Source organism: Etheostoma spectabile, chromosome 8 (genome assembly GCF_008692095.1).
Source record: "Etheostoma spectabile isolate EspeVRDwgs_2016 chromosome 8, UIUC_Espe_1.0, whole genome shotgun sequence".
In the NCBI taxonomy this organism is placed as follows: Eukaryota; Metazoa; Chordata; class Actinopteri; order Perciformes; family Percidae; genus Etheostoma; species Etheostoma spectabile.
In genome coordinates this window covers 14,509,466-14,536,326 of record NC_045740.1, presented here as the reverse complement: position 1 = coordinate 14,536,326, position 26,861 = coordinate 14,509,466, and the positions used below count along the sequence as shown (strand labels likewise).

General features: G+C 40.1%; 4 protein-coding genes and 1 long non-coding RNA gene across 7 annotated transcripts in view; 4 read left to right on the top strand and 1 right to left on the bottom strand.

Annotated features, from left to right (window-relative positions):
• The window catches only part of ckmt1 (creatine kinase, mitochondrial 1), a 13,447-nt gene extending 12,204 nt beyond the window's left edge, over nt 1-1,243 (top strand). The window contains exon 9 of the mRNA XM_032522607.1: nt 351-1,243. Within this exon, the coding sequence (XP_032378498.1) occupies nt 351-464 (114 nt within the window). The 3' untranslated portion in view covers nt 465-1,243. The remainder of the gene's footprint in view (nt 1-350) is intronic.
• A 5,207-nt stretch (nt 1,244-6,450) lies between these two features.
• On the top strand, nt 6,451-13,601 carry pdia3 (protein disulfide isomerase family A, member 3). Its single transcript, XM_032522602.1, has 13 exons — nt 6,451-6,757; nt 7,713-7,791; nt 7,902-8,019; nt 8,170-8,277; nt 8,381-8,510; nt 8,684-8,800; nt 9,853-9,978; nt 10,284-10,466; nt 10,762-10,870; nt 11,968-12,096; nt 12,321-12,400; nt 13,112-13,169; nt 13,266-13,601. The coding sequence occupies exons 1-13, from the start codon at nt 6,600-6,602 to the stop codon at nt 13,380-13,382; spliced, it is 1,512 nt and encodes a 503-aa protein (XP_032378493.1). The 5' UTR covers nt 6,451-6,599; the 3' UTR covers nt 13,383-13,601.
• Nucleotides 13,602-14,257: 656 nt separating this feature from the next.
• The window catches only part of LOC116693580 (uncharacterized), a 17,058-nt gene continuing 4,454 nt past the window's right edge, over nt 14,258-26,861 (bottom strand). The window contains exons 2-3 of the long non-coding RNA XR_004332955.1: nt 23,264-23,266; nt 14,258-14,341 (exon numbers count right to left, since the gene is read on the bottom strand). This is a non-coding gene — a long non-coding RNA (uncharacterized LOC116693580). The remainder of the gene's footprint in view (nt 14,342-23,263; nt 23,267-26,861) is intronic.
• On the top strand, nt 14,815-18,920 carry isg20 (interferon stimulated exonuclease gene). 3 transcript variants are annotated; one of them, XM_032522605.1, is made up of 5 exons: nt 14,982-15,019; nt 15,487-15,496; nt 16,057-16,740; nt 17,372-17,572; nt 17,902-18,920. In XM_032522605.1, exons 3-5 carry the CDS (start codon nt 16,090-16,092, stop codon nt 18,100-18,102), a joined length of 1,053 nt encoding a protein of 350 aa, XP_032378496.1. In that variant the 5' UTR covers nt 14,982-15,019; nt 15,487-15,496; nt 16,057-16,089; the 3' UTR covers nt 18,103-18,920. The 3 variants fall into 3 exon arrangements, with proteins under 3 accessions (XP_032378495.1, XP_032378494.1, XP_032378496.1); XM_032522604.1 differs by lacking the exon at nt 15,487-15,496 and having other exon boundaries at nt 14,815-14,990; nt 16,059-16,740; XM_032522603.1 differs by lacking the exons at nt 14,982-15,019; nt 15,487-15,496 and adding an exon at nt 14,816-14,949 and having other exon boundaries at nt 16,059-16,740.
• Nucleotides 23,320-26,861, top strand: part of rlbp1b (retinaldehyde binding protein 1b) — a 9,378-nt gene continuing 5,836 nt past the window's right edge. The window contains exons 1-4 of the mRNA XM_032522606.1: nt 23,320-23,416; nt 24,720-24,762; nt 25,901-26,029; nt 26,351-26,555. Of these exons, the coding sequence (XP_032378497.1) occupies nt 24,751-24,762; nt 25,901-26,029; nt 26,351-26,555 (346 nt within the window). The 5' untranslated portion in view covers nt 23,320-23,416; nt 24,720-24,750. The remainder of the gene's footprint in view (nt 23,417-24,719; nt 24,763-25,900; nt 26,030-26,350; nt 26,556-26,861) is intronic.

Below are 26,861 nucleotides of genomic sequence, written 5' to 3'. Positions count from 1 at the left end.
GGGTGACGTAGAAGCAACAGCAGCATCAATGGGTTGCTATGCTTCGATGGCGTTCGGTGGCCGCTATGTTGACCGCTATCGTCATTGTGTTAAACCCGCCAGTATTGCGCCAGGTGGATAAGCCAGTTTGTGATTGTTTCCCACAAAATTATGAATTGAAGCAGGAGAATTAAACATGCAGGTGTCCATACCAAGCTGCAGGGCAAAAACAAATCACCGGCAGAGTGGGCGGGGTTTACCCAGTCCACTAATATACTGCTTTCAATAATAATTTGTGTCCGATAGGCTAGCTGATCATTTTCTATGCAAAATTAGATAAATGCATTAAAGGTGATGCGTCTCTCCCTCAGGTCCAGCTGGTGCAGACAGTGATCGATGGCGTCAACTACCTAATCGAGTGTGAGAAGAAACTGGAGAAAGGCCAGGACATCAAGGTGCCGCCACCCCTTAAGTATTTTAAGTAGACACTGATCCCTGACCCCAGCCAACAAACCTCTGGGCACACACATGCACAAACCCCTTGCTCGGTGCCGCCTCATTTATTTCCACTACTAATCTAATCATCTCTCACTGTCCCATAGTATACCTCTCTATAATATAATCTACATATATTATACGCAGCTATCTGTCTAAACCAAACCAGAGTCCTAGAATACTGCATCGGGCTTTAGTGCGTTTCAGATGGGTTTCTATATTAAACTCAAATTTTAACCTAGCTCTAACGGCAGCAAACATTAATCAAGGATGCACAAACTGTAGGCTGTTGTAACGAAGCAAAGATGGCCACCCGTTTGCCTGTCTCTGCATGGCCTAACAGTATCTATGACTCTGCTCCCAAAGCACTCCTCAGCCCACCAGACCTGGCTTTACCTTGCCTCGGTCCCCCCCCACCGCATGTCCTATATACTCTTCCCCTCATTTGTGTGTGTTGATTGGTCATCCCTATTATCTGGTGCTTGTATTGTCCATCCCTTTGTCCTCTACTTTCCATCGTGGATTGTGTGCAGACAGTTTCTATTTGCCATTTTGAGTGGATTTGAATGTAGGCTCCCAGCGTAAGATTGAAGATACTCGTGTTCTCCAGAGGAGGTGTATCTTTGTTGACACACTGGTGTCAAAATGTAACGTTATAACACACTGGCCGGGCTTGGTTCTGTACTGTAAGCTCCTGAAGCAATATCATTCCAGCTCACCATGAAATGTTGCACTGTAATGTCTTTTATTAAAGAAATCATCTATTTAACAGCAGATTCTCTGTCTGTCATTTGTTGAGAGAGCGCTGCTTTTTTTCCTTCTTCTTCTACATGAGGCAGATGTCATTCTTTGGTATCCAAGGGGATTTTTCTGGAGCATAAAGCCCAAGCTTTAAGTAACCATGGTAACCAAGTTTAAGGTGCATGGTTGCAATCAGTGTGGTTGCATAGTGTCATGTGACAATGTTTAGTCAGGGTTCTTGTTTTTGCACAGAGCCAAGACCTTTTCTGATTTAATTAAACGTTTTAGGCCTCTCACTTGTTTCTGTGTCAGTTAAAGAAAATGCAGGTAATATCCTATATTTGTTTTTATTTGTGACCTGTTTTTATAGATTTCTGTAGATAGGAACCAGTGGTTTAGGGGCTAAGTGTCCCACTGAGAAAGTATTGAAAGATAGAATTAAATATTGTTATTTTTATTTCTTTTTATGGGATGTTGATGTAAACAAAAATATAGATTATTGCCAGACTTATTATTTAAGCTCCATGATGAATTACTAATAAATCTAACTGTGAACATGTAGTATGGTGCAAACACCCAGTATACAACCATGGTGGGAAATGCGCAAAATTAATTGTGTGCCTTCGGGAGTGAATATGAACACAAATATGTGTCCGTCTTTTGTTTAAAGGTGAGTGCAAAGACGTCAGTGTTTTCTCTGCAGTGCAGGGAGTATGTAACAAGTGCTTTGTCCCTTGGAGAATGAATAGATTTTTATTGTCTCCAGTGATGAAACAGGCAACAATTTCCCCAGTGTTTTGGTCTGGACGCTGACAGGACAACAAGGCGTTGAGTGTTTGGACGAGATGCAGCTGAGACGTCAAGTGTTGGTGTTCTGTTTCTCTCACTTCAAGGATTTGGAGGAAGATTCTAATGTCCTGAATACATCCTCCTCCCTCCCTCTCTCTCTATCGCTCACAGCACTCGGAGCATGTCACCAGCATAATGCTGCAGACTTCTCTCCTCCTCCTTGTTCCAGATATGGCCGAGGAGAAAGCAGGTTTCTGTGGCAACCACTTCACAGAGGCAATGGGGGCTTTGATTTGAGAGGAAAGGAGCTTTGTGGGGGAAACAGAAAGACAAATCTCTACAGTGCAGAAGAGTGTAGCAGAGTGTACAGCCACACACATGAAACAGGCTCCTGGGATCAAATGGTGGTGGAACAGTGACGTCAATACTGTAACTAACAGTGCGATAAACGTTGATTAAATGATAATAAAAAAAGGCTTTACGGTGTTAAGTGTAAGGTGTAAAGGCGATGTGCTGAGATGCCTTTGGGTAAACAATCATCACTTAGTGAACTTGAAACAGTACAGATGTTTTACAAAATACGATGCAGTGCAATACTGTTCACAGCTCCACTGACATTAAATGTCATAAAAACAAAACTCAAGCCTCTGACCTCATTTGCTCCCTAAATCACTTTCATCTAATTCTGCCATTCCCATATCAGGTGTGAGTTTACAGTAAACGGGGGCTGGTCTGGAAGAAACACAGCTCTGGATTAGCACGGCTCGGCAGGCGGCTTATGAGGTGTTGCTAAAAGAAACTTGTCTGTTTAGGAAGCAAGGTTTATAATAATAATGAAAGGAACACTTTCCACACTGACACACATTTTAGATGGAAACACTGGACCTTTGTTTTAAAATTGTCAAGAGAGTCCATTAGTGCTTAAATGTTCATATAAACTTTTTACCCAAGCAAGATCTACTCTGGGATTGCAAAATGTGTTTTTATTGTTTAACAGGGTGCTCAGCGTATCATAAAGACGTTACTATATGATCAAACATTACAATACTATATTTTTCTCGCACAATCTCATCTGATTTGTCTCTTTTCCTTCATCTTATCTGCATGAGGGGAGAGCATTGTTTATTCCTGGCATCTTTACCTACAATAACATCAGACAGCTGTTTGAACAGTGGCAAGGGTTCTGTCTTTATAGAACAAACGTGGCACAATAGAGATTTTGAGTTGTTTAAAACTTAAATTGTTAGTCCTTGATAGGTGGAATAGTTAAGAATGCAGGTTTTCAAACGTATTTCATTTATTCTAAGGGTCTTCCACATAAGGGTTAGTTTTGAGGTAACCCTGTCCCACAGATTAGAAAAAATTGGAATGTGTGAATCTAAATAGAAGTGTCCTCCATATAAGGAGTAGATTGAAGGCAACACTGTCCTACAGAAATAGATAGACTGACAAGTGTGAGGACAAGAAGAACATGAAAAAGCAGTTATTCTGATGTTCATGAGTCACTCTTGTACAGACAGTGTGTGTACAACAGGCTCTTATCTCTTGTCATGCAAGTTGTTCATCTGTCAAAGTCTCCACCATCATTTCCCAAAATCAGTCCTCCTGATTTCATTGCTTTTTATATCTCTTATATGTTCAATATTTCCACTACTACTCTGTAACTATCCTCCTAAAAAAAGGCAATGTAATTTGAAGGTGTATGGGTGAATGTCAGAGTTGAAATAACTTCACCATTTACACTTTTGTTGGAGTAACTTTCTACTACAACTGCAGTTTGAAGAGAAAAAAACATGATTCTAATGAAACGGTGATGAAGGCCTAAGCTTTAAAGGAAACATGCTGAAAGACATTTGTAACTAATTAGAAAGGTTACATAAGGGATATTTGGATTTTTCAAGCATCAAACTTGTTACTTTTGGTTTTGGGACATCTCACTGGACATCAGAATAGCATGTGAATCTACAGCTTGTAATATTGTAAAATAGTCGGAGTACAAATAGTTGCGGAAAAAAAAATGTAAAGGATTACTGAGAATCCCAAACTCTATAAGGAAAACAGCCAACCTGTTGTATGACTTATGTGCATTCACATAACAGTGATAGAACATATGTTTGTTATAACATGCCTGACTATAAATAAATAGCATAGGCCGGGCCAACAGGGATTCTTGAAGAAGTATCCACGCACCTGACCTCTGGGTGATCACACCCTTACATATGGAATATGTAACGGTGGCATCTTGGAAGTTTGTGATCAATACTGTATGGTGATGTAACCAAGTGGTGTCCCATTTCATAGGGGTATGTTTTCACCCCTAGCCCTTACCCCTTGGTTTCAAGGGCCAAGGGGTAGGGGTAAGGGGTAGGGGGTAAGATAGAGAATTGGGATTCAGCCTTAGTGTGATCAGAGCATTTTTCTCTATCACTCTGGACTCCAGAGGAGCACTCTGTGCTGTCAGAGTGCTCCCTCTGCTGGACCAATAATACAACTGCAGCTTCATGAAGAAGGAACATGTTTAGCACACACTGTATGTGACATTGTCAATGTATATGAAGCTTATTTTTGTCTGTATGTCTTCAATAATAAGAAATAATAATAATAATAATAATAATGAAATCTGCTTAAGGGGCTTTGTTATGAAAGTCAGACAATATCATCTACCTGTGCAGATTTAAACTGATATTTAATCATGCTGTCTTGTTGAGGTTGAGATCAAGACATTCATATTCAGACAACTAACTAGCAAACAAAAGAACACAAATTAGACCAGATAGCCACAATCGACAAATAATGAATACAAACAATCACAAGAGTCATAAAAGAGTCAGAGGCTCTTGACATTACATTAGTTTTAGAGATATATTTATTGCACATGTTTTAAATTGGATACCCCAAAGGAATTGTATAAAGCTGACCACCTACAGTACATAGTGGTCTCCTAATCCCAGCCAGATGAACCTAGAGGACCCCAGGGCGAGAACTGTTGCCTCCCCTACGTCCTTCCACACTCAGTGCATTGAGTATGCACCCTGTTTCCTCTATGTTCAGCACACATGACCTCTCTTCTCTTCTGTGTATCATTTTCTTTGTAGTTATTCTGATTAATCACAACCTTATTTAGGAAGATGCACCATGTGAGCATTGTACAAACTAAAAGGATAATGGTGTTAAAATTAGATTTTGGGAACAGGGCACCTCTACAACACAGGGCTTCAAGCTTAAGTAATAATGTTGGGCTTACTTTAGTTGATAGTTTATGAACTAGAGCAAAAAACAACTGACAATTGCACACAAAGGTGAAAGGCCATTAATCATCAATCATCCTTAATCCTAACTGACACATATTGTGTTTTTTTGTCACTATCTTAATCATCTTATTTATAAAGTATACATTGTTGTTGTAATGAGGGAAGTAAAAAGTTGACTTACTTAGTGAGTGCTCAACCTTTACAATAATATGTTGCAATTGCAAAACAGCCATTGAGAAAACATATATATGCAGCACAAAGAAACATGCCGATCAACATGGTGCTCGGTGTTTGTTCATTCCTCTGACATTTGACCAATGTTGTACTTAGCTTAAAAACACTAGGGATTTGTACATCAGAACTCATGAACTGTAAAATTGGACATCAGTCATGCTGCCAGTCTGCCTGAAGGAAGATTTTCAAAATATAAATTAGTGTGAATGAAGCAAAATTTTACCAATGCAGACTTTTGAGATTAATATGACGTGGACACCTGCATCAAGAACCACAATGGAAACAGGTGCAGACTACAGACAACTGTATTTATTATTGTTACACCATGTCTGTAAGCCAAATAAGGTGCGGGGCACTAAAGCTCCTCTTTTCCTTTGTGTCTAATTTTATTTTCATGTCTATATTAACAGCATTCCTGTTCACTTTACAGTGCATTCATTTTTCAATACTGTCGGTCACAGACATGTTCTTTTATTTCATATTTTAGTCATATGTATTTTAAGCATTGTTGGAGGGAGCCTGAGATCCAAGATTTTCATTGCCAACAACTGCTTCTCTGTAATTGTTGTTCATTATGACAATAAAAAAAACGTGATTGTTGTTATATGAGATGAGTTGTGTTCTCATTTCATCACTGCAGCTGTTTTTGGTGTCTAATAAATCCATGGGTTGGTCCATATTAAACAACATACTGTAATATACACATTTTAGAGTTGTTTGCAGTTCATTAAAAACCATGTTATCAAATGGCAAACTATTATCCACTTCCCCGTCTACTCCCTTGGTGTGATGTGAAGAGTTGTGATTTTTTGTCGAGCTGTGATTGGTTCTGAGACGACATTGTGCCGGTAGCCTGCCTCTCATTAGCTAACCGAGGGTGACTGACGCGTCGCATGGACCAATGGGAGGTTGCCACACTGTGGTTAGGAGAGGTCTCTCTATTTGCCTGAACATCCTCACCGCCTCCATCCCTTTCTCTTTCTCTATCGACTAGTCTGCATTTGGCCCTGTCCGAGGAGCTTGCACCCTTGGCTTTCACGTCGCCGAAGAGGGGGCTGCCGCGGAAGCATTTTGCAATTAAAACTTTTTTTGTCAAACAAAGTGAAAAAGATGTTTAAACTACCGCGGTGTGCGATGTTGAGGGTGATTTTTTTGGCCGCTCTCACCGGCTTCACCTGGGCCAGTGATGTGCTTGACTACACGGATGATGATTTCGAAAGCAACATTGGACAACATGATCTCGCGCTTGTGGAATTTTTTGCCCCTTGGTGAGTATGTTCACGCTTTGTAAAGATTTCATGAGCAAATCAGTTTGCAAACGTTAGCGAAATTTGCTGGATGCCTCGCAGCTAGTACTGCTGAGTACTGGGTTCGATACCCGGTTCGAGCAGGGCCTTTCTGTGTGGAGTTGCTAGCCAACTAGCTGTATTCATAGACGTTAAATGGATATGAGAGTCCAAGACTGCAACAATTTAACAGTACATTAAACGTTAATCTGTAACAATAAAAGACAATTAGTCCTGACTTGCATTTGTAACTGCTGTGAATCATTTTCAATTTAAAATGCGTCGTGCTAATGAAGCTATGAGGAAGTTAGGGGTGTGCCTTTTCGCTGTTGTAACGTTGTGATTGGCCAGGGAAGTTTTGGTGTCCACCTCTGATTGGTCCAGAGGAACGGTGACGTATTTCAACGGTGCCAAACTTGAAGTTAAGCAGGATATATATTAAAACATAATTTGTAGAGAATTGTTTTTATTTGTTTTTAGCAATAAAACACACTGGTTCCAGTTGATCGAATGTGAATATTAGCTGTTTTCTTAATTGTCTGATAAGCAACCACATCTCTTATGGTTTCAAACGATTACACAGGAAAATAAGCAAAATTGTGATGTCATTTAGGTTATTTGCTGACATTTTATGGAAAAATCATGATTCATCAAATGATCAACAGAATAATTGATTAATATACAATAAGTAAATAATAGTTCATGCATTCCCTAATACTTTTTAGAAGCTAATTAAAGTTACATTATTTTTAATCTTGATCATTTTCCACACTTAGCAACCTGTTTATGTATTTTACAAATCCAATTGAATTACCTCAGAGATATCAAATTCCAGATCACTATCTCTCCCGCAGGACCTTTGCCAAGCTGAAACTTGGATACAGCTTTAGTGTAACCTGTTCTCTTGTTTGACTGATCCATATCCTCTGTCCATTAGGTGCGGCCATTGTAAACGGCTAGCACCCGAGTATGAGGCAGCCGCCACACGTCTGAAAGGCACTGTCGCTCTGGCCAAGGTATTACATAATGCAGTTTGCTGTGTCCACTTAACAATGCCTTTGTGCACTCTTTACTATAGTACTCTCTGTATCTCTTCAGAAAGTGAATGCTTTCCCCCCCTCCTTAGGTTGACTGCACATCCAACAGCAACACATGCAGCAAATATGGGGTCAGTGGCTACCCGACTCTGAAGATCTTCAGGGATGGAGAGGAAACTGGTCCCTATGATGGTCCCAGAACTGCAGGTATTTGCCTCTGATGTGATATTTTATAATTTTTTTTTGTGTTTTGAAGAGGCTTAAATGCTCTCACACTTGAACAAGTACTCCTTTTCTATATATGCTATATTTCTGACACCTTGTGTTGTTTGTCTGCTTTCCTCTTGCTCTCTGTAGATGGGATTGTCAGTTTCCTTAAGAAGCAGGCTGGACCAGCTTCTGTGGAGCTTAAGGCTGACACAGACTTGGCAAAGTACATTTCAGACCAGGATGCAAGTGTTGTTGGTGAGTTACTGTTTGAATTTCAGTCACGGTTGGTGAAAGTTGGGAACAGCGGGACCATGATTGTTGCATCCTGATCCGAACATGATTCATCTTTCTTTCCCAGGGTTCTTTTCTGATGACAAAAGCACAGCAAAGACAGAGTTCCTGAAGGCAGCCAGCGCCTTGAGGGACAACTACCGCTTTGCCCACACCAACTCTGAGGCTCTCCTCCAGAGCCACGGCATTGACGGAGAGTAAGTAGCTCTTTCTGCCTTTGGCCCAGTCTGTGCCAGTTAGGGCTTTGAGGCCTTGGGAGCGGTTATTAGTATTACAGTGAAAATAACCTTGCCTCCTTACACATTTTATATCACTGGTGTAGCTGTTGGTGCAGCAAGACTACAGTGACATTTCCTGTTTTGTTTTACAGGGGAATCGTCCTATTCCGCCCACCAAGACTCAACAACAAGTTCGAAGACAGCACCGTAAAGTACAGCGAGGACAAATACACCAGCAACAAAATAAAGAAGTTCATCCAGGACAACATGTGAGTCTTGATTGAGACAATTATCTCAAATACATCATCTAACATACAAATATTCATGTTCCAGTTAGACAGCAGAGCTGATTCCTTTTTTATCTTAAAATACATTTACAGTAGTTGGTCTTGTTGGCAGTGGTGCAGTCATCTTGCATAGATGTGGTACATATTTACATTGATGGCCCGGTGCCAACAGGACTTTGTGTAGTAGGTGAGGTGTCCGCTCAGCAAACACAGTCCGCTCTCACTGAACTCTGGGAAATGCATACATTTAGGATGGGTTTGGCTCTTGTGATGAACAAATACTGGACTTTATTATCTGGTGTCATTACACTTTGGAGGCTAAATAAGATAGAGTGATTATTTTTAGACAACAAAAAAACAAAATGATTGGTTTTTGCAGTTCTAAAAAGTATTGCCATTGTAGACACTCACAGTATTTGTGAGTATGATCAGCTGGGTCATTTGTCTTTCCCAGTTATGGCTGGTCATTTTAGTTGTGTAATGTCATCTATAAGTTGATGGTGCCCAGTGTGTTTGATAGAGCTTTTTATAGATGTTGTTCTCCAGTGAGCTTGAGAACCAGTGAGCTTTAGTAAGGACTCTTAACCCCCCCAAGGAGGTGACGGCATAAAGGAAATCCTCTTTGGAATGCTTACTGTATATTTTGCCCAGTATGGATGTGATAAGTGCCTTTACATTTTCTTAATTTAAAGGAGGAACATGGTTCTTCTTTTTTTTGAATTGCCAGCACACATTGCTAAAACTGTAACAAAAATGAATACAGCAGTTGTACACATGACTTGAGATTTACTTTTACTTTCACTTTGCCTCGCCTCTTGTCTAAACATGTACTGAACATAGTAACTAGCTTTTGTGGAGATTTTGTGAACAGTGCGGTTAGATCTCACCTTTTAAACAAACTAAATGATTGCATTTGGTATACTGCTGTAGACGGTCACTGGCTAAGGTGTTAGTCCATAACTGGCTAAAAAGGTATAGCTTGTTGGTTTTACATTCCTTTGTAAACTGATTCATTTTTACTCTTTTCAACTCAGCTTTGGAATCTGCCCCCACATGACGGACGACAACAAAGACCAGCTGAGGGGGAAAGACCTGATGGTGGCTTATTATGATGTTGATTATGAAAAAAACCCCAAGGGCTCCAACTACTGGAGGAACAGGTATGTGTCTCTAAACTCACCCCAGGCTTGTTCTTTCCTCTGCACCATGCAGGAGCTATTGGCTTTCTCAAATCTGTGTGTGTCTCCTGTGGCCGTTAATCACCAGGTCTTAATAAGCAATATGGAAATCAAAGCGACGCTTGTTTCCCTTTTGTCTTCCCCAATCTTTAACCCATTGCACCCTGAGAATGCTTAGCTGAACTCGTTTGTAACCTCACAGCTGGATTCAGCCCTGAATACAACCTTTGACACGAGATGCCACTTTCGTCCTCATTTTCAACAGACCAAACTTTAACATTTCACAGGGTGATGAAGGTGGCCAAGGGCTTCCTGGATCAGGGCAAGAAGCTGAACTTTGCCGTGGCCAGCAAGAGCATGTTCAGCCAGGATGTGTCTGAGTTTGGCATGGACGGCAGCTCGGGAGAACTGCCTCTGGTGGCCATCCGCACCGGCAAGGGAGACAAATACGTCATGACCGAGGAGTTCTCGTGAGTCAGATCAGATGTTATTTTTCTTGTTTGCCATAAGAGCATTACCGCACAAAGCATACACGTTATGGATCTAATGTATTAGACCGCTAAATGAACAGGTAACCGAAATAACGACTCAAGTCACACATTTTCATTGGCCTGCAGGAGCTGCGAAATTAAGTAGAAGTTGTACATTTAAAGTCGGATAAACGCCTTGCAAACCATGTATTGATCCTGCGTTTGTGTTTCCCAAACACAAACGTTTCATTTTTCATTTTCTTTCTGATTCCCTGTTCTGGTTTTGTTCCAACAGTCGTGATGGGAAAACTCTGGAGCGTTTCCTTCAGGATTACTTTGATGGCAACTTGAAGCGTTACCTCAAATCAGAGCCCATCCCGGAGAGCAATGATGGACCTGTCAAGGTGAGAGGAAACGTCCAAGAAGATTCTTAATTTCTTCCTGTGACCTCTTGGTATTTATTTTTTTATTTTATTTTTTAAATAGACAATGTTTTGCATGCTATTCCCACATTTTCATACGCAATGTGTAATATTTATACTCTTGTCTGTGTAAAACTACTACACTTGAAGCTGTGGTAGGTACTTTTTATTTTTTACATATTTGTGGCGTCATTGGGCAAAAATTCCGTCATCTTTCAGCATATTGTAACTCAAGTGGTCTGAGAGAAAACTAGACTTCTGCACCACATTGGCACTGTTTGGAGCCTTCAGAAAATCTATAGGTCACAGGAGACTTTGGTCAGTCACAGGTGATTGCAGATAAAGAGAGAGCGCATTCCTATTGGTGGTTCTGGGCATGCATTGCCTGTGCGACAGAGGGGAGAGGGAGAGCTGTAGGAAGACGTCTCACTCCTCTTCTTCTTTTTTTTTAATAACTTCTGCAATTTTACTAGTTTGAAGAAAGGAAAATATACATAGATGCTTCATCCTTTTAATACAGCCAGATCTTTGGTGTTTAGATTGCATTTGTTGTGTCATGTTTTGTAAGTGGTTGCTACCAAAACATATACAGTACATTTAAAATATTTAGAGCTTCCACCAGGGTCTTGTATAATGTATTCCAATCCTGTTGGTATAAAAATCTACAGTAAAATAATACAGGTTATGTACCCTGGTTATAGGCTAGTAAATCTGTTGTTGGATGTCTCTACATTCTACTCCACTACATTTTGGAGGCAAATATTGTTCTTTTTACTCTACAACATGGATATAATACCTTTTTAGTTACTTTGCAGATTAGGATTAACAATACAACATATAAATCAACCAATACATTTAATAAAGATCAAGCCACCTGGTGGTGTATATCAAGTAATTAAAATTGGCCCCACCACATTATATTGATGTACACATGGATGAATCCCTCTCATTATAGTCCAATACCATTACTGGACTAAAGCTAATTGTCTTAAGCAACTATTATGTATACATTCATGACGTAACTGCAATGCTATCAATCCATAATGAGTAAACTTGTGAATATTGTCATTTGTATTGAGGTTGTTGTGGCCGAGAACTTTGACTCCATCGTCAACGACGACAGCAAAGACGTGCTGATCGAGTTCTACGCTCCGTGGTGCGGACACTGCAAGAGCCTGGAGCCCAAATTCAACGAGCTGGGAGAGAAGGTGAGGGAACGGAGATAGCACTCTGAATAAAAGCTGCACTTTGATGACCTTAGGTACTCTAACACCTAGAAACCCATTTATGCGAGTACTGTTTTACCACAATTAAGTAAGTTGGATTAGTTGTTGCCTGGCTCGCATGGTCTGAACAAAACTTGCAGACTCTAGAAAATAGATTTTGTGAACTAGCTTGCAAATCGTTAACAGTTTCTGCTCTGCTCTTAAAGCTTGCCGGAGATCCCAACGTTGTCATTGCCAAGATGGATGCCACAGCAAATGATGTGCCATCTCCATATGAAGTCAGCGGGTGAGTCATGAGCTCCGTCAGTGGAATACTCAGGGAAAGCCTTGAATGTTTGAGAATTCTGGAAACATAATGTTTCAGAAATGTAACCCCCCCCCAAATTCATCAATCCTGCTCGCCACATCCCTGAGAAACTGTATGGTGGAGATATGCTTTGATACTTAATTCACTTGACTGGATCACAAGGGCAAAAAATACTAAATACTTCCGGATCATGTCACCAAAAACCTAAATAATAATATACCCACACAATTCACATTTACTTTTAGTTCTTTGATTTCAACAAAGTCAACAGTCATTTAAAAGTTATGTAAGTTAAACGTCCAGGAAGACCTATCAGTGCATTGCAGATATATTGGTATCGGTTAATATGTCAGCAGATAAATATCAAGACATTTTAGTACAGAAATGCCAATCTGGATTGGAAGTCATGTAGAAAACAGTGAGGCCATCACATAGTTCCTCCACCAGAGAGCACTGACAAGTAGATTCTTCCATTCTAAGGTGTGCAGCGCAGTATGTATATTGGTCCCAAAACTAAGGGATACTCAAGATTTTGGCTTGTGTGTTGGGATTAATATCGTTGTCTGCCTTGATAATCCTGTGTCGATTGAGCTATAAAGTTAGGGTGTCAGAAGAAAATGTCTAATGGTACAGTATGACATGTTAACAATATGAATTCTAATCAATTTCCTTAACCTTTTTGTTGTTTAGTTTCCCCACATTGTACTTTGCCCCAGCTGGACGTAAGATGAGCCCAAAGAAATACGAGGTGAGAATCAGCTTGAAGTGATGATTTAAGAAAAAAAAGTGATTTCCTGTTTATACTCACTATGCTAATGGTCCCGTCTCGCTGCTCGTGTTGCAGGGAGGTCGCGAGGTGAGTGACTTCATCTCCTACCTGAAGAAGGAGGCCACCAACCCCTTGGCAGTGCAGGAGGAGACCAAGAAGAAGAAGAAGGACGACGACAAGACAGAGCTATAAAAGCTCCAAACAGGAACTCGACACCCCCAACACAACAGGAGGAAGGAGGATTGGGGAAATCCATGCAAAGAAAGAACTAAATTATATTCCACTCTTAGTGAACTACCGAATGCTCTGAGGCCATGTCGAAAAGACGCGGCCCTCCCTTTAGGTCCTCCACTGCTCGGGGGAAACTGTGGAGAGGTGGTGGCCAGGGCCTGCCCGCTGTTTAAAAACAAATTTTTAGGGAAGAGGGGACCGCTTTTGAAAATTGAGATTTTTATTTCCCCCGGTCTGTCTACATCACCTCAGGCTGATGCACTTTGGTTTGACACCCATCTACAGTCATCTGTCGCTTTGGTTTTTGTCGTCGTCGTCACAGGGGATAATGCTAATGGTTTTTTTTTGTCTTTGTAACACGTCTTTGTTTTTGTACATTTGGAAGGATTGTGAAATAAAAAGGCCCACAAAACCAAAAACTGTAAGATTTTCGTTCATGAACAATGTTTTATCATACTGCCTAAAACTGTCGCCAATTATTTACAAATTTTTAAGTATTGGCTAAAACACTCTTGTAATTCAAAATTTGCTTTTTATAATATAGCAAGTAGTGATTTGAAAGAAAATGTCTGTCTTCTTCTAACAGTCCAAAACCTAAAGATGTTTAATTTAGGGTATCAAACAGAAAAGTAGAAACTCTTCACATTTTAGAAGCTTGACATATTTTGTAGTTTTTTCCCTTGGTATATTAATGTCACAATTATTCAGTAAAATTGGTGAGGATTTTGCAAATTGACAAATCTGTTTTGATATCTTAGCTTTTGCCTTAAAGTTGGTTGTGCATATAAAAAATACACTGAGTTGAATTTGTTTCGGTCTGTAAATAATTACTCAAACAATTTGGGATGAAAGGGAAAACCAATTATTTCCATCATAACCGAAATAGAAAAACTGCTGATTTTCTACAGTGTTAAATGTCACTTGTCACAAATGGCCCTTTTCTTCAACATAATACATTGGAGATTAGCATGACATGTTGGTCAAAATTAAACAACTCACAAGATTTTAGGGAGAATATAAGACAGAAGTACATTTAAGTCAAACTTGCGGCTTTTTGAAGAAACCTGTTAAAATTGGCACCCACTAAATCAGAAGAGTTTGCTTTTCTTCTATTTTATGGTATTTGGTTTTATTTGATGACCTAACCGGTGAAAGGTGTAGCTGAGTTTCCGCAAAGGGGACACCACACTTATATTTCTGTGTTTATGAGCGCACTAGGCCTCAGGGACTTAATTTGTGACTTAATGTCCGTTGTCACAATTTGATTTTAAATTATTGTCGTATTTAACTTGCTAAATAATAAAATGTGGCACTTAAGTAATACATAATTTACATAATATCACTATTTGGTGCAATAGAGCATTTAACCAGTAGGCGGCGACTCCGTTGATCTTTGACAGTTGAACGCTTTCTGTGAAACAACAAACGAAGAAGAGAAGGAGCCAATCAGATCAGCAAAGGACATATGTCCAGGCATGTTCTGGTTCTGCCTGCTGCCCGACTGTGCACGTGCTAGCTACCTCAAAAGGTAATACAGAAGTAATGAAATTTGTTCAAATGCCTCAAAAGGTAATATAGAAATAATGCAATCTGCTTTAGTGTCATGTCGTACTCATGTGTTTTATTTGTCAACAAGTTTATCTCTTCGCATTAGTCGTACGTCGTATTTTACTTCGAGGAATGATGTTTAATATCTTGTTTGACGTGGCTGCTGTAGCTAACGTTAGGACGTTTCCATAACTTAGCTAGCTAGCTAACTGAACGCTAAACTCCGTTAGAAATATCAGGGAATTACAGTTTGAAACCCTTTTTTAATGCGGTTTAATTTCAGTTCACGTCAGCACATCTTTGTAAATAATTGTAAGCTTTTTTTTAACGATAGTTAGCTAGCTAGAGCACATATTGGTCGCTAAGTTACTGCCTATCACGGCCTGCTTAAGGAGACACGTTTTCTGTAAACGACAATTTGGTGGATAGTCCATACAGCTAACGTTAGCATAGATTTACACTATGCTGGTTTAGTCTGGCAATGATTAAACCCATTTTCAGTCGGGCTTTACGAGCGATGCATTAAAGCGACATTTTGAATGTTTGGTGGCACTGTCTGTAAAACAATTTGTCATCACTTACGTATGTAACTATATATCTGGGAATAATGACCTTTTGACAGTTCTCACACTCTGAAAATTAATTTCTTAGAACTTTTAATGAGCTATTTGACCTGGTAAATTTATCAAGCAAACTGTAGATTCCCACAGTTTGTTTCTTCAGAATTGGCGTGTTTTAATTTGTTGCTGTCAATCACCTACTCCTTAAAGTCAGTGATTGCTGCATGGTCAAGGCTGCGATACCTTCGTAGACTTTAACGTAAAGGAGTTATACAAACATTTATATTTATTTTTCCTAATGTCAGTGTCCCTCTGTTCACTCGGTCTTATGCACTTTTTATGTATGCTGCACTAACGTTATACCCACACAAGAACTAAGTTTAAGCAACAGGCCCAGTAACAAACGATACGATGCTACTTTTTATCAGAGCAAATGGATAGATTTAAAAGAGAATCCTGAATAGTACTGATCAACTACTGAATTTCGTTCCTGTTAATTATCATGGTGTTTTGTGTTTTATTTCCTTAGAAAATGACTGCAATGCCGGTTTCATTTGTTGATGATGGCAGAGGCGTCAAAAAGGAATAAAGCTGCCTCGTGGGGGCTTTTAAGCAACTACAGATATTTGTGCAAAAAATCGATGATGCTTTGTGCCATGGAGAACGCAAGATCTAGGAAAAAATGCCAGCAGAAGATAATCATTGCCAACATGAAAAGGAAAACGACCGAAAACCACAATGAACCACTGGATAAAAATAAACTGGTCAAAAAAACAAAATTTAACACTACTAACCAGGAAAGTCAAATCAGTCTGGACTCTGAAAGGAAGAGCACTCATGTATCTGGACGTGAACACCTTGAGCCTAAAGCTTCTGAGCACCACAGTTTAGTCACAGCCCTCAAAGACATTTGGGAGGTGGACAGTGGTTTCTCCTCTGAGACGAGTCCTCCGGTCAGTGGCCGCAGCTCGCCGTGCCTCAGCTTGTGCTCGATCACAGTGGTGGCGTTGGACTGTGAGATGGTTGGGACGGGGCCCGGCGGGCGCTGCAGTGAGCTGGCCCGCTGCAGCATACTGGACTATCATGGCAACGTATTGTATGATAAATATGTCCGACCATGTCAGCCCGTCACAGACTACAGGACTCGCTGGAGTGGCATCCGGAGGCATCACTTGCACAACGCCATGCCCTTTGCTCAGGCCAGGGAGGAGGTGAGGCCACTTCGCTTCTGGACTTGAGATTTACCAATTGGTAGCTTCTCCCTCTGAATACTTATGTTTACAATGAATACGTCAGCTTAGGCAGTGATTATACGTCTAATGTCCAAGGTTGCGTGAAAGCGTAGTTGGTTGGTTTGTTTAGTGACTTCAACATTTGGATTAAACCGTAATCCATATACAGTACAATTACTACACTGCCATGTTGCGGAGCTATTTCATCAATCAGAAGTAGGTTTTGAATTAATTTTACAGTATGCTGAGCTACAAATAAAAATGTTGTTCAGAAGTGTTTTTCTTTTTCAAAACTAATAAGCCGTTTTCAGATTTTTGTTAATGCAGAACACATTACCATTAACAATTTTAATAAATAAGAATGTAGATATGTTAATTGCTAAGAAACTCACATTTAAGTACAAATCCAGCCCGGCCTGAGGTGGGGTCTGGAAAATATTTAAGATAACCTTCTGTGCTGTCTCTAAATTTTAAAACTTATATAAGGCTCCAGGTCAAAGTGGTTTAAAGTGTCATGCTCAAATCTAGCAGACACTCCAAATCATTGATGCCAGGTAAATTTATTTATTTATGTGTCATCTTCTGCACTTGCGTGGCTTCTCTCCTGTAGATCCTCAGTATACTTAAGGGCAAAGTGGTCGTCGGCCACTCCATCTACAATGACTTCGAGGTGTTGGACATTGCCCATCCAGGTCACATGGTCAGGGACACCTGCACGACGCGTTACCTCAGCCGGTTGGCCGGTTTTTGTCGGGAACGCTGCCCCTCCCTAAAAATTTTGGCCAGGAAGCTACTGAACAGGAGTATTCAGGTGAGCAACTTCAGACACTGTAAATGTGTGGTTTTATTTGTACAAATTTAAAATAATGATTTTGTTCTTGAAGACAACTGTATAGTTAAAATTGAATATTATCTCACATATTTATACTTAAGGTAGAATCTGGCGCAGAATTACTCTGGCATTGTTTAAGTGGGGGGGGGGGGGGGGGGGGAAAGGACCTAAGCTGGCATAATGGTGGATCTTCTTTATGGCAACCCCTTTCTAACACATAACTACAGTGTGTCTGTGTTGTTGAAGTCTGCTTCCAGTAATAAAAGCAGTTTGTGTACCACGTTGACCCTGTCTGTTTACCTTCCCAGGTGGGGAGGAGGGGTCACTGCTCGGTGGAGGACGCTCTGGCCGCCCTTGACCTCTACAAGCTGGTGGAGGGCGAGTGGGAGCAGGAGCTGCAGAACAAACTGAGGGGAGACGACGCTTCACAGGAGCCCAGCTTCGCCTCCTCAAACCACTACATGCAGGATGAGTACTGGCCAGATGATGTCATAGCTGAAAGCCAATGAGAGAAGGGTATTAATGATGTGTGGGAAATACCTAGACAGATTTACATTACATGGGGATGTACAGTCATCAGAGCAGATTCAGATAACTATAAATAATGTGAATGTTAAACTGTTGATGGCAAATCAAGTCTGGATTTAATTCTAATTTCAAAATGGGTCATTTTTGGTTAGAATATGTAAAAGATTATCTGCATTGTCTTACATGAGAAGATGTACTCTACGACTATTTGGGGAAACTATTTCATAGCTTGAAATGAATGCTAACTTATTACTTTTAAACAAAATGATTAGAGTTCCCAACAGCATATTTTTTGCTGTGATGCCAGATATTTGCCTGCAGAGTTGTAATGTTGATCAATGTTGATCTTGATCATGTTTGTAGGGTGACATATGTTGGTGCTCTTAAAGTTTTATATTAACTTATGAAAATAGTTTGGAGTTCTGGAACAGTATTTGCTCTTACTTGAAAGGTAAAATTTAACTTATTGGACATGAAACTGATCTTAGGCCACAGATATTGGTATTTTGGAAAACTATTCAGTTTTTTAAAATGTCCATATGAAAACATAGAAATGTGGCGGCTGAACGTACTCAAGTTACAGATTTTAAAATGTTTTTCACTGTATAAAACGAATATAGTCAAAACATTTTTAAAAATTAGTTTAAACTGTATGTTCAGGTTCAAACTAATACTCCATGTACTGTATATGTGGCCTTAAAGGTTTTATAATGTGACAATTCTAAATTTGTAATAGTGTTATCTTTACCTCTCATAAGCTGCTCCTAAATGTCCTAATAAATGACATCCTATTCAAATGCATTGAATATTTCAGTGACTGAATGTGACAACACTGTAACCTAATAACACTGTTTCTTTATTGCCGTGCCTTTTAATTTTTGTCACTTTGATGTGTCTTGTGCTCAGGTTTAACTTGAGTTTAGAGATAGATGCAATGCTGCTGAGAGGCTCATCCGTACAGGACATCCTCTGCCTGGCTCTGACTATATTCTATATGTACAAAAAAGTGGATGGCAGTGAAATAAACATAAAATGGATCATTTAGAAGCTAAAGAGAAACATTACAGTCCTTAAAGTTGATGGAGATGATAAAGAGTTCAGAGATCCCATCATTAGGTTGACAGAAGCATCCAAATGAATAACTGTTGTCTCTGTAGGTTGGATCATTGTTATTGATAATCCAATGCAGAGGGAAAATTCCACTCCACAACTATGGCGTCAGTCGTCCCACTAGATTCAGTGCCAGATTAGCATTAAAAGCAGCATTGTTAGCAGCAGCAGCCTATTAAGTGTGTTGGGAAACAGTCTGACATCAGCTAATGGCACAATGTCCAAGGTTACCAGTTCTTTTTTTTTTTTTTTCTCCTCCAGCATTTTCAGTGACTGGTAACATCCATGTGAGCTGAAATGCGACAGAGCTTGTAGCCTAAAAGTTTGTAAAGGTCTAAAGATTTGAGCATGACACTAGATTTTGATATATTGTGTATATAATTACACTAACATTATCTAAACATGAAACATTGCGAGCGGCAGGTGGAGCTGTACATTTTGTTATGCTCCATGGATCTCTAAATCTCACATTTAAAGCCTGAACCCCACAGCTCAGGCCATAGGGAGAGAACAGAAAGTAGCATTGTTTTTCTCTATCCATCTAATTTTGTTTCCCAAATCTCTTTGAGCAAGATCAGGTCTGATTTAGCAGATTACTAGTCGCTGCCTGCTTTTTCATTGTTGCATCAGAAGGAAAACGTGTGTTGGTGATGTTAGCAAGTGTACAGAGAAACTTCCAAACATCAACCACACAAAAGAACTGGCTGCATCGGTGTGTCCATACTAGACTGTTGAGTGTACAGAAACCTGCCTGGCCAGGTGTCACATTCAGGGCAAAGGATACAAGACCCCCCTTCAGGTCTAGCTGGGGGCCTTGGTTGCAAGGAAAAATAAAAAAAAAACACCAAAAAAGAGCATTATTTTTAGCCCAATGGCCCAAACAGATATCTGCTTATCAATGCAGAATCTGTACATGCAGGCAACGGGACACAATTTGGTAATCGGAAGTGTTCTGATGAGCATTGTCTAATGCATTTGGGTTATTTTGTGGAGAGCAAAAAACTCGGACGCATTGTCCAAAATACAATCTTAATGAATGGTTTTGGGCGTTTAAAATACAGTAAACAAACCCACAAGCAAATGACAATTTTTCAAAAATACAGCCACTGCTGCAACATCAACTGAAAGACGGCCCATTTTTTTGTGACATTTAAAAAAAAAAACTGAAAACGGGTCAATTTGACCCAAGGACAACATGGGGGTTAAGGGAGGTGTGTGTGGATTTTCACTTTGCCAGCTTGAACAAATTTTCCTTTCTAGAAATAACTTTGAATGGGATCTAATGAGGAGAGAATGTTCAGTGGCACCTGAACATCATGAGTCCAACACAGGATATGTTGAGGATTATGCAGTAAATGAATGCACAGAGGTGTTTATTGTTTTGGTCTGTTACAGATTAAACATCCGAAAACAAATGGGCCACATAAATTTAATTTGATTTAAGCCACTAATGATGTTACCATTGTTTAAAAAAATGTTTCTTATCCACTGCTGTAAATGTTTCTTAACCCGTTAAGGGGCAAGCAGTCTTTTGATAAAATTCATAATTGTCAGTCAATAGCAGCTGTAAGGAAAAAAAACCCCCAAAAAACTACTACGATTAGAGTATCTGGTTGTACTTCCTCTCCAGTAGCTTTGTCAATTTGTTTTCATGCACACTTCTGTTGCTAACTTACTTAAAATGAATTAAATCTCAAGATGGTTTTACTCAACCTCAGACTGAGTTTACTTGTCCGATTAGATGAAGTGCTCAGAATTGATCACAGTATATAAACCTTTACATTACTCTCAGCTCCTGATATATTGTGTACAGTATGTAAGAACTAATCTGGTTAAAGGGGTATGGGTGGATATTTCCGGGTAATGAAAGTAGAAGAGATGTTAAGAATACTTTTAAAGCTCCCTCGGTCATAATGATGATTCATTTCTAGTTTTAAAACAAAGATCTCATGTGATTTGTGAATTGTGCAAAATAGAACTGTTCTGAGATCTCTTTATAAAAGATTTTTTGTACTGTGGGGCATATTCAATGAACTGCCAAATAGCTGTTTTTTTCTGTTTTGTGTTGCTTTTTTTCCCTTTTACTGTTTTTTTGTGATTTTAATTATATTTCCCTTGTAGCCATGTAGGGATGCAACTATAATTAGTTTTTGATTAGTCTACCAATTAGGGCTGGGCCTCACGTCAATCCCACGTCAATGGTATTTATTTTTCTGTATCGTTCAATGTAAAAAACAAAAAACAACTGAACTAAGTACAGCGATATTTACATCATTTGGACGACTGTTTACTTTAGGATCCTTGCACATTTTGTTTATTTTGCCTTTTCATCCATCTTCGTCCACTTATCCGGTATTGGGTCACAGAGGCAGCAGCTCAGGCGGGGGACCCCAAACTTCCCTTTCCCGAGCCATGTTAACCAATTACAACTGGGGGATCCCGAGGCGTTCCCAGGCCGGGTTGGAGATATAATCTCTCCACCTAGTCCTGGGTCTTCCCCGAGGCCTCCTCCCAGCTGGACGTGCCTGGAACACCTCCCTACGGAGGCGCCCAGGAGATATCCTTACCAGATGCCCGAACCACCTCAACTGGCTCCTTTCAATGTGAAGGAGCAGCGGCTCTACTCCGAGCTCCTCTCGGATGACTGTGCTTCTTACCCTATCTCTAAGGGAGACGCCAGCCACCCTCCTAAGGAAACCCATTTTGTCCGCTTGTATCCTGGATCTCGTTCTTTCGGCCATGACCCAGCCTTCCTGACCATAGCAGAGGGTAGGAACTAAAACTGTCCGGTAGATCGAGAGCTTTGCCTTCTGGCTCAGCTCTCTTTTCCTCACAACGGTGCGATAAATTTAATGTAATACCGCCCCCGCTGCGCCGATTCTCCAACCAATCTCCCGCTCCATTGTCCCTTCACTCGTGAACAAGACCCCAACGTATTTAAACTCCTTCACTTAGGGTAAGTGAAGGAGTTTCATTCCCTACCTGAGGAAGGCACCCTATTGGTTTCCTGCTGAGAACCATGGCCTCAGATTTAGAGGTGCTGATCCTCATCCCAGCTGCTTCACACTCGGCTGCAAACCGATCCAGGGAGTGCTGAAGGTCACAGGCCAAGGATGCCATCAGGACCACATCGTCTGCAAAAATCAGCGATGAGATCCCCAGCGCACCAAACTGCAACCCATCCACGCCTCGATATCCTGTCCATAAATATTACAAACAGGATTGGTGAAAAAGCGCAGCCCTGGCAGAGGCTAACTCTTACCTGAAATGAGAAAAATGGTTCTCACTTTCAACTAAAACTTAGAACCTTCACCATTAGCTGATAGTCTATGCACTATTTGTTACATGTATGTATTGTAAATAATGAATGCAGATTGCCATAACATTTGGTGGATTAGATTTATTTATTAGATTTTCCTGCTAATCAGGGTCTGTCCAATCGGATCCAATAGTTTTAAACTTCAACAGAGTACCCACCTTTAGGGAAGTTAACACTTGCCAATGAAGAGTGGCCAGACTCTATGTACGAGAGTCTGTTAGGACAAGGCTAGGTCTGAGGTTGTCTAAGTGATGAATATTGAATATAGTCACATAGAGAGACAGCCTATATTATAAATCCCAGCCCTTTCTTTGAAAAGTAAAAAAAAAAAAAATAGATAAAGACTAATTAAAGGAAGTCATTCCTATTGCTGCTGGTCCCATTAGAAACGTCACAACATTAGAATCAATCTGAACTCCCAATCAACATCATGTCTCCTAACATGTTAAAAACCGATCATTTGAATACAGGCCTCCACCTCTCACCGAGTGTGATTACGATGCAGAAATCAAACAGGGGAATCAGCAGTCACAATGGTCACTTTTCACTCAAGTCTCCTTGGAATGCAATCAAATCCCTCCACCCTCTTAAACCACCTCTTACCTAAAGTGTGTACTCAAAATTACATCATGCAAAATCTGCACTGACCCTGCTTTTCATCACGGGAGCACCTTCACCATTGGCCAGACACCCTCGCCATCACTTCCTTCCACCCTCTGTGCCTTTTATGCTGATTGAAGAGAAACAAGATGGATATAATCTGGTGTGACGCCACTAATCCCAACGCTACAAATTATAGGTCCCAACCATCTCGCTCCACACAGACTCCCTGCGACTCCCCACCAGCAACTTCACATCTGTTTAAGGTGAGACTCCTCTACTGGATGTGCTACTTCATTTATATTTTCTTCCTATGATGTACAACTCTCAAACTCTGCAGCTCTTCAGGGTTCCTCTGTAGTTTAACTGTTGTTAATGGAGCAGGGATTTTGACCAAAGACAGCGATGATCTCTTATGAAGTGGCATGAAATCAAAGGATTGTGGACATTTGCTTAGTTTTTTCTTGTATCTTGATGTACTTGAGTTAATTAGATGAATACTAATATAGGACTCAGTAGGTGCATCATGGGACTTACTCTGGCTGCATTCCCACTGTAACCAACAATCCCAAAACTGGTGCAGCTTTGGATTTTAATGTCTATTGAATGGCATATATTATGTTTATATTATTCTCCAAACCTCTGCCTGCCGATGTGTGGGAACGTAACTTATAGTCAATGTTAAAAAACAAAATGGAGAAGTGATGTGCTTTAAAGGGTCATGACTACTTGTCTGCACATCAAACCCATGAGAACAATTCTCAAGGTTTCCAAAGATTACATGGTAATGTGTTAAATGATGCACAAGACATTTGAGAATTTCTTATTGAATACAAATACAAATGTACATTGACTTTTTACTTTAAGTGTGTTATATTGTACATCAAGTTAGTGTTCATTATCTATTGCTCTGCTGGTTATTATTTATTTTGGTCTATAAAATGCAAGAATAGTGTCGGAAAAATATTCAAATATGTCCATCAGAATTGCTAAAAGCCCAAGGTTACGCCTTAAAATTGCTTGTTTTGTTTGAGCAACTGTCTTAAAGTTAAATATATTAAGTTTACTGTCACATATCCTACAAAGAGGATGCACAGTATTTTGTATTTGTACTTTAGAAATTAACTTATTTTCAAAACAGTTGCTCATACATTGCCTGTCAATTAATAGATTAGTATAAGAACAGGCGGATGTGCTACAACACAATTTTTTTTTTTTTACATCTATGGGAGATTTAAGGGAACATTATGTATAGTTGTACACTTTACTGATTTTACAAATTATACAAACTGAATTTCACATCATTGATGGTTCTACAGAATTTGTCAGTATGATACTAACTAAAGTATATGATACTAACTAAAGTATAAACTTTGACAAAAAAAACTGTGACCCTGTTGATTACGAAATCAAAAAACTGGTGACCTTAAATCTCCTGATAAATCATCCAGGGATGGGCAAGTGCTAAATATAGTCGAATCAAGGTACCCTGTGGTAGCAGAGAGGGTGGGATGAAGGGGGATTAAAGTGGAGTACAGTGTGTCAATTGTTTTCGGCTCTCTCTTCCAGACAGTTCAAAGCTGATAAAAGAGCAGAAGATATGGCTGTGGTTGTAAGTATTTGCACTTTTACTTATTTAAAACTGTGTTGGTTTGATTTCGCTTAAAGAGAACTAATCAATGCCGATATGTTACGTGGTTTTCTGAGTTGTAATGAGAGCGTTGAAAGTGGAAAACCCTGTGATTAGGTAAATCTCCAAGACTAATACCTATTCACGGTCCTGTAGCATGGACTCAGCTGCAGCTCAACATTTCTCAAGACCAAAGCCCATTGTTATGGATGCCATCAACGGCTACAGTAGCATTAGCTGCAAATCCCTGATCCCTGCTTCAGGTCTACTAGTAGTCCTTACCGTGTATTTACAGGCTTTCCTGGACTCATGTGAAAGAGATTAATAAAACACTGAGGCCTATTGATTGTTGCTCCTGCAACACTGGTGATCAGGCATTTTGTCTCACAGATAAGTTGGACCGTTTTTAAACCTTACATGGCATTACCAAGTCTTGTGAGAGAATTATCACATGTCAGAGTAGAAGCAAACTTGCATATATTAGGGCTAGGTATCAAACCCCAGCCATTTTTTTTGTATTGAATTATGTTGGAATGAAATTCCTGGACAGATTTGTAGGTGTGGTGTGGTGTGTGTGTGTGTGTGTGTGTGTGTGTGTGTGTGTGTGTGTGTGTGTGAGAAAGTCAGTCAGTCTTTTAACATTCAACATTTAAAAACTCTTCTAAAAAGACTTCTTTTGTGAAAATAAAGTTTTTTTTTTGTTTTGTTTTTTAAACATGACAACACCCAGCACCTGTCGCTTGAAAGCTCAGTTAACATGGCAAAGTGAGCAGCAGTCAAGCTTCTAACTGTTGGTTCTTTTTGATTTATCAGCTAGTGCACAAATAAAATATACTGTGCCTGCAATATATACCCGAGATAGCAGACTGCTCTTTACTGAAATGCTTTTCTTTTGCTCCTGAGATATTGCACTCATGAGGACATTTTGACTTTTAAAACACAAGTGAAGGGCTAATATTTATTTAGCTGTGCCAGTTGCATGGTTGTAATGAGACACACTACAGAGCTGTCATTAAGGTCAGAAAAGTTGCTGTTAATCAGGATGACAGTTACAGCAAGACGTACACTAGGACGTGCAGTCCTAGTTAGTCGTCTGTTTTTCCATTAATACTCTTTTCAGAGTGGAACTTACCGTATGGTGTCGGAGGAGGAGCAGGCTCTCAGGGCCAAGCTGGAACGTCTCACCGTCAAGGACCACGGGCCAGTGTTTGGACCCTGCGCTAGCTTGCCGGACCACACCAAGCAGAAGGTAAGCACACCTGACACAAAGCATAATTCATGTACTACAGTTCAATCATTGTTGTACAATTTATCACTCATGATGTATTACACAATATATGAAATTAAGTTCTTCACTAATGGAATGGCTAACATGAGGGCAAGGTTGGACTGAATATCAGGGCACTTAGAGAGACAGATAAAACCAAACTGAGTAGATAACATTGTCAAACAGTACTCCTCTGTGCATAGCAGCTCTCCCTGCACATTCTTACAATACAGTCAGTCACTTGCAACATTAGACATTTTGACAGTTCTGTGAGCTTACTGTCTGGTCTGCCTCTCCCTACAGGCCAAGGACGAGCTGAACGAGACAGATGAGAAGAAGGTGGCGGCAGTGAAGGAGCTGCGAGAAATGATTAAGGAGAAGGCAGATGCAGGTGACGACCTGGCCAAGGGGGTGCAGGACACCTTTGGAGAGAAACCAGACAGTTTGCTGGTCCGCTTCATCCGGGCCAGGAAGTACGACGTGCCCAGAGCCTTCGACCTAATGAAGGGTATGTTAGAAACATTTTAAAGTGGCAGACATGAATATACTGACAGCATTTTCCCCAACAATTAAATTCAATTTTATTTATAGAATCAGTTCATAACAAGAGTTATGTCGAGACACTTTACAGATAGAGTAGGTCTAGACCAAACTCTATAATTTACAAGGACCCAACAGTTCTAGTAGTTCCCTCCAGAGCAAGCCACAGTGCGACAGTGGCAACGAAAAACTCCCTTTTAGCAAGAAACCTCGGACAGACCCAGGCTTGTGGTAGGCGGTGTCTGACGGGCCGGTTGGGGTTGAAATGAAGAGT